Below are 8,035 nucleotides of genomic sequence, written 5' to 3' on the forward strand. Positions count from 1 at the left end.
GTTCAATTAGTGGCCATAGAGATGTAGACTTAGTAGGTTTCTCGGCCATGATCTATGCATAACAATGTTTTGTAAGGTAATTTTCCATATATATATATATATATATATATATCGTTATAATTAGTATTGTAGCCATCAACGATGTTGGTAGTCTTGTTTTGGAACTACAATTCACAGAAGTATCCCTCAAAATATTTTAGGATAAATTCACTAGAAAAACTCTTAATTTTTTTTTTTTAATGAAACGTACTTTCTTTTCCACAGAGAGTTTACAATTTTCAAAATCACAAATGCAATTTTCAACCAATAAATAAAAAAATACTGATGTATATTTATTTTAATAATAATAAATATATAAAAAATATAAATATTATAAAACAGATAAAATTAATGATGAATTAATGGGACAATTACAACATTTTTATTTCATCTTAAATTTATTAGAAATATAAAAAAAAAAGATTTCAACATTTTAAGAGCGGACTCGATCGAAAATAGGTATTCTAATTGCTAAAATAAATAAATATTTTTAAAATAAGGCTTCATTATACATTTTTAATTTTTTATAAAAACTTTGATATTCTCGAATAAAAATAAACATCAGATTATATTATTTTTAAATAGGGTTATAGGATTTATTAAATAGGATCAAAAATAGTGTAATCTCGTTCAAAGAAAGTAAAATTCGGATCTTAAAAAGTTTAATATTTTTAAAACGTCAAAAGAATTTCTATAATTATATTTAAGTACAGTCGTGGCAAATTTACCTTTAATTGGGTAAATTAAAATAGTATTGTTTCATATTTTTAGAAGGGTTATAAGATAACTATTTTAATAACTCGAAAATAAAAAACTAGTCATTTAGTCCTTTATAAGTTATTTGCAAGGTTTTCTCAAAATTTAACTTAAGTCTTCAAAAACTTTTTGGTGTCTTTGAAACCTCATCAAAAAACAGTGTAACTCAGGTCTTCAAAAACTTTTTGGTATCTTTTAAAACCTCACAAAATATTTTATGATTATATTCAATTTTTTTTGGACCAAAATTGAGGTCGGTTCACTTAAAACTAGGTAAATTTAAAATAAAAGTATTTTTTAAATTACTGAAATAAAATTATATATATATATATATATTTAAATTACTCGAAAAATATTTATAAAAAAAACATGTGTATAAGTTATTTGTAAGATTTCTTAAAATTTTGAGAATTTTTGGAATAGGTTGGATGTCAGTTATTAAATGTGATTATATTGTTTTTTAATACATATCAAAAACAATATTACTAATGTCTTCTTTGGTGTCGTTAAAGCCTCAGAAAACTTTCTGTAATCATAAACGAGTGGTTTTGGGACTAGTAAATTCACATTAAATTGGGAAGGGCTTAAATAAATTAAGAATACCTATTTTAATTGCTAGAAATAGAAAATCAGTCACTTAGGCTTTTGCAAATAATTTATTTTTTTTTTTCAAAAAATGGATAATTTTTTGAATTAGTTGGATGTGATTTACAATATTTTTGAATGCGTACTATTTTCTAATAGGGTTCTAAAAGCAATGTATCCCCAATCAAAAATAGTGTTATTTAGGTCTTGAAACATTCTTAGTAATTTAAAACCTCAAAAAACGTTCTATAATTTTGTTGAAGTACTTTTTGGACCAAAATTATGGTAATTTCACATTAAATTAAAATTATTTATTATAATAACTTTAAAATATAAAAAATGGGATATTTGAATATTTTTGAATAAGTTGGATGTGAGTTACAATATTTTTCAACAAGCGTCTAAAAATAGTTTAACTCATAACTTCAAAATTATTTTAGTTTCTCTCAAGCCTTAGAAAACTTTCTATAATTATATTCAAGAGATTCTGGGACTAAGGTTATGGTAAATTCACCTTAAACTAGGTAAAATTTTAAAATTAATTTTTAATATTTAAAGAAATAAAAATAACAATTTTAATGGCTCAAAAAAAAAGAGAGGTCATTTTGTCTTTATAAGTTATTTTTGACGTTTCTTAAAAACTTTAGAATTTTTGGAATAGATTGGATGTGAGTTACACTATTTTTTTAATAAGGTCTAAATACAATGTAATTGAGGTCTCCAAAAGCTTTTAGATGTTTTAATATCTTACAATATATTAAGTGATATTTAGAACAAAGTTATGGTAAATATATTTTAAATGAGATAAGATTTAAAAAGCTTAATTTCATATTTTTTAAGAGTTGACATAAATAAAATATATATATATATATATATATTAAAATATAGAAAAATTTGTCATATAAGCATTTATAAGTTATTTTCTACGTTTTAAAATTTGAAAATTTTATTGAAATAAGTTCGATTTGACGTACACCGTTATTAAATGGGTTATAATATTTTCTAATAGGAGTCCAAAAAATCATGTAATCCAATCGAAAACAGTACAACTCTGGGCTTGGAAAATATTTTGGTATCTTTAAAACCTTAGAAAATCTTCTACAATTATATTCAAGTGGTTTTGGGACCAAAGTCTTTGTAAATTCATATTAAATTGGGTAAATTTTAGAACCGGTCTTATGTTGTGTTAGATCGGTGTAATGTAGAGTTTATATGAGTTTGGTTTAGAATGGAAGTGAAGGAGGAAAACAACAGATGGATGGACAGCTGAGGGCATTTTGTTTGGAAAGATATGAAAAGAGGGTGCTCTATGGATAATAGACGAAAATAAAAGCTAAAATTAATAAATTTCATATTCACTCTTTAAAGTAAGTTTATGGAAGTGAAAATTCAATAGATGAAATCAATAAAAGGTATTTTAAATTATGAAATTTCAATCCTTACCAAATTCATTGGGAAGGCATATATGAGAAAAACTAAAAAATTGAGTGATATATACAACGAAACTAAATATTTGAAAGGATATACATATTCAAGATTTAAATCAATGATTGAAATTTCGTACCGTACAGGAGTTTCGAGTTTCGCTCGATATGATACGGTACTATATACCGAGCGACACATCAAGGTGTACTGAGCGGTATATCTAATTTATGCATAATTTTTTTTGAAAATACCTTAAAAATAGTTATGATAGAGTTTTTAAGTTAGAATCCAATATAGTATTAGTATAAGTTTAACAAAACCAATATAAATTATGTAAGAATAGTATCATATATTTTTTTCGAACTTTGAGGAATAGCATTGTGAAAAGTTTATATTTCGATCCATTACGTATTGTTCTTTTTGTAAATATTGATATATCTACAGAAAAATCATTTGAATTATCAATTCATAAATCGTTGCTTTATAGAGTTTAAGAGATTGTAAATACGAAAAAAAATAAGTTTGAGGTAGTTGAGAATGTGAGAGTGAAATAGGAGTTTAAAAACCTATGAGCAATGTTTTAGATTATTAATGGTCAATTTCGATCGTTACAGTTCAATACACCCCCGTATCATTCGATACGAGACGATATTGAACATTCCGTCCAATAACGGACGGTCCATGTATTGATATACCGTCGAACCGATATGTACCGCCCATATTGAACGGTATTATTTGAAATTAAAAATCTTAATTTAAATATTTCAACGATACGGTAAATATACGATTGCAGGATAGATGTACAGAATATTCTCCTCCATATGAAGTTGCAGGATTACGTCAGCTTTGAAGGAGACCATTCAGAAAAAATGTGAATCATTTGCTCTTCGAAGATGGAACCAACAAATGGTTTATAGCAAAATCCAGAGAGAAACCTTATGGATTACAGCCAAATTAGCCAAAATGTCGAGTTCCCAATAGCTACATTTTACGGCATTCAAAGTCTGCGAAAAAAGCGACACATCAATCTGGAATGTCAAAATAAAAGGTTATCATCATATAAAATGGTCCACATCTTACTTACCAAAAAAATTTGAATTGAGTTTGACAATTGCATAAAAATGAAAAAAGAACCTAACAAAGGCACAGACAACAAATATCAAATCACACAATTCGTTATATGAGATCAGCAACATTGGAAGGCAGTTCCTGTATAACCACATTGTAGAACCTCTGAATGTCAAACAACATCCTCTCGTCATCACTGGTGACAAAGTTTATTGCATTGCCCTTCCTACCAAACCGTCCACTTCGTCCAATACGATGGAGATAATTCTCTGGTTGGGTTGGTAAATCATAATTTATAACCATCGAGACTTGTTGGACATCGATACCACGAGCGAGGAGGTCGGTGGTGATGAGAACACGAGAGGAACCAGAACGGAATTCACGCATGATAACATCCCTGGTGTTCTGATCCATGTCACCATGTGTGGCTGAGACTGTATGATCCCTGCTTCTCATCTTGTCGGTTAGCCAATCCACCTTGCGTCGGGTATTAACAAAGATGACACTTTGAGTGATGGTCAATGTTTCATAGATGTCACATAGGGTCTCAAGCTTCCACTCTTCTTTCTCCACGTTTACATAAAACTGGTTGATACCCTCTAGGGTAAGTTCGTCTCTCTTTACAAGGATCCTAACAGGTTTATTCATGAACTTCCTGGTGATCTCTAGTGCCTCAGGAGGCATTGTGGCAGAGAAGACACCAACCTGAATTTTTGAAGGAAGCAGCTGGAAGATGTCGTAAATCTGAAATAATACACCAATTGTCAGATTTATATGCAAGAATTTCTTTCCACACGTATGATTTCATTGCATGAATGGGAACATTACATATGAAAAGGTCAAAAATGCAAAAATAACAATATAGTAAAGCCTCGCAGCACGTGAAGTATAGAAGAGGTGATAAATAGTAAGCATGGCCACTAAGTAATTTATATTTTAGCATTCAATAAAATAACATTTTAACGAAAAGTTCATCGGCAATGAAGAATAACAAGGATATCATAAATAATTTGAAAACTGTAAGGAAATCATATAGTTTGCATGGACATGGTAAAAAAAGTCTTTGGTGAACTCCTAGCAAAATAGACAAAGCTTAGTGCCTATGACATCAGGGAAACAATTAACCCAACTTTTCTATTACATCAAAAACGCAAGCTCGATGATGATTAGTGTTCGTAGTGACAAAAGATGTCATATACTAGGAAACAGGCAGTACCCTGGGGTCTGAACTATAAAAACAGGTGAAAAAATGTACTAACTATAGGATAAATACCAAGACGACATTTGTGCTTGCAATTGCAACATATATAACATGAAATATCACAAAGAACATTTACCGATACAGTAATAAAAAGCTCAAAATTTGTTTCATCACAAAGAGAAAAAAGATAGGAATGATCGGAGAGAACCTGGTCCTTGAAACCACGTGAAAGCATTTCATCTGCTTCATCCAAGACAAACATTTTAATGTAATCCGGGAGAAGGGACTGCCTCCTCAACATATCAAAGACACGACCTGGAGTACCAACCACAACATGCACACCACTTGAAAGAATCCGTTGATCCTCACGGACACTAGTTCCACCGACGCAGGCATGAACTTTAACACCTAGATAATCACCGAGTGCCCGCATGACCTTCTCGATTTGTTGTGCTAGTTCTCTAGTGGGACCAAGAACCAAGGCCTGACATTGGACCAAACCATAATCAAGCTGTTGCAGAACTCCAGAACAAAATGTTGCAGTTTTTCCTGTTCCTGATTGTGCTTGCTGAATAACATCTAATCCCTTGCAAAAGGGAACTATCCCTCTTTGCTGAATTGCAGATGGTTTCTCAAAACCTACAAAGAACAATGCTCAACATATGCAATCACAATAACACTTCAAACATAGCTAGATAAAAGTTGCTGTTATATTTTCTTACCATAGGCATAAATGCCTCTAAGAAGATTTTCCTGAAGACCCATTTTATCAAAACTTTCATAAACATCATCATACGAGGTGAAGAAATCTTGTCCGTCGGCATTAAGCCTGTGTCAAATGTCAGCAATATTAAAGCATGGTCATTTGTGAAAAAAAAAAACAGAAAAATATGTGACAGTAGCCAAAGAAAAGGGGAACGATGAATTACAGCTCCTTCATTTTAGCATCATACTGATGAGCATCGAATTGTGAACCTTCAGGGGCAAGTCCAGCCATGTCTGCAAAGAAAAGGATAATAATATTATACAAACTGATGACCAAAGAGTCTAAAACATAAGAAACGAATTTTATCATAATCTTATATAAACTAACAGATGAAATTACCTAATAGGCTTTACCATAAAAAGATTAAAAAAATCACAGAACAACAAGACAACGAAAGAACCAAAGCTAACGAGGAAGAAACATGCATCAACGATGAACTAACAATATAAAACAAATAAAAGTGTTCCAATGCAACACAAAAATGACAAGCAAGATCCGAATTTTGGCTTTTCTGTATTGAATGCTATGAAATTTATCTACGGCTTCAACAAATTGCTTAGTGGTAAAAGATAGGACCCGGATAAATTCAAAGGTCAAGGAGCGAAGGCATAATCAAACAAATAAGGCCGTAAGAAAGAATCCGAAGACTTTGACTTAATAACGAGACACACAACCCGAATGATACAAGAACAAGAAATTTTAGCTATGACAACAAGAATCTGAAGACTTTGACTTAATAACGAGACACACAACCCGAATGATACAAGAACAAGAAATTTTAGCTATGACAACATCGAGCATGGAGAATCAACACCATATAAAACAGAAACTAGTTAGCAGGACAAAGAAAATCCTATGAAATAATATGCAAAACCTCCCATAGAATACGGCAAACAAAAACATCTAAATATCCTTCTGCATGCCTTGTAACAATGTGGTTGCAGGTAACAATTGTATGCAAAACATTTAGGATCAACTTCGACTATAAGTTCCAAAACTCAAAATGAACAGGCAATAACAACATCAAGAATCACAAATCTTAAACGTTGGATTCTTTTAGAAAAAAAACCCATAAGAACGAATCAGCACTGCGACACAGCATTAGCATGGGAAGGCAAAATACCGCTCCAAGTAGAGCAGACCCGTATGTTAATAAAACGGAAATCGATTTCTGACCTTCACACCACACATAACAACCGCGAAAAATTCATCAGTTCCAATTTCCAACTTGATATGCAAACATAGTATAGTATCTCCGTGATCGCCTAAATATACATCTAAACCAAACAAAGGTAAGCAAGCTCTAAATCCACATCCAAAAAAAAAAAAAACACTTTCAAAAGTAAATCCGAGAAGACAAAGAAAGCCATGACGCTGTATAAAATTCGAGAAAATAAATAAATAAATAAATAAAAGTGAAACGACCAAAATCACCTTTTTCGTGGATAGGAAGCGGCGATTCACTGATTCGACGAAGCGGGGAGAATGAAAAAGCGATTGAGACGGAGGAGTCAGCGATGAACCCGATACGATGACGGCCGGCGCAGTCGCGACCGGTTCTTATAGGGTGGGTGCCGATCAAAAGTCAAAAAGAGGAAAGAGAAATGAGCCGTTTTAGGGTTTCCATCAGACAAACAGGCAGCGGAAGCGCGGTTCGATTTTTTCGATTCTGAACCGGTCGAGTCGGATTGATTAATTCTCGAACCCGGTCTACCATATTGATTTTTATTTCGTTAGTCAAAGGATTACATATTAATATGGCTATAATTCAAACATCTAAACTAATGATCCTCCACAATCTATTCATATGGGAGGTTTACTTTCGAATGAATCAAATTAAGGACAATTCTAGAACTCGATCGAGAAGTTTTATTTTCACAATTTAATATTTTATTATTTCAAATTTGACTATTAAAATGATTTTTTATTTATTTTTGATTATATATAATTTTAAGCACAAACATAAAATTTGAATTAGAAAATATACGACGCAAACACATTAATTAATTTCTTATGTGAAATGGTGAATCAAAATCACCAACAGTTTGTTTTTACGATTACTCTTTATCTTCAAAATTATTTGATTATTAATATAGAAAATCTATGAACCTTTGATCATTGTCATTTTAAATTTGATTATTAAAATTATAATAAAAAATAATATAATTATGATACAAATTATTTTTTGTTACAAA

The 8,035-nt window shown here is 30.9% G+C and overlaps 1 protein-coding gene across 1 annotated transcript; it reads right to left on the bottom strand.

The window, feature by feature from the left end:
* Window positions 1-3,863: 3,863 nt before the first annotated feature.
* LOC103969697 (eukaryotic initiation factor 4A-9) lies at window positions 3,864-7,434 on the bottom strand. The gene is made up of 5 exons (XM_009383324.3): window positions 7,275-7,434; window positions 6,004-6,073; window positions 5,797-5,903; window positions 5,283-5,713; window positions 3,864-4,617 (listed from the first exon to the last, which is right to left on the bottom strand). The coding sequence occupies exons 2-5, from the start codon at window positions 6,069-6,071 to the stop codon at window positions 3,982-3,984; spliced, it is 1,242 nt and encodes a 413-aa protein (XP_009381599.2). The 5' UTR covers window positions 6,072-6,073; window positions 7,275-7,434; the 3' UTR covers window positions 3,864-3,981.
* Window positions 7,435-8,035: the final 601 nt, after the last annotated feature.

The sequence above is a fragment of the Musa acuminata genome, chromosome BXJ2-10 (genome assembly GCF_036884655.1).
Source record: "Musa acuminata AAA Group cultivar baxijiao chromosome BXJ2-10, Cavendish_Baxijiao_AAA, whole genome shotgun sequence".
Lineage (NCBI taxonomy): Eukaryota > Viridiplantae > Streptophyta > Magnoliopsida > Zingiberales > Musaceae > Musa > Musa acuminata.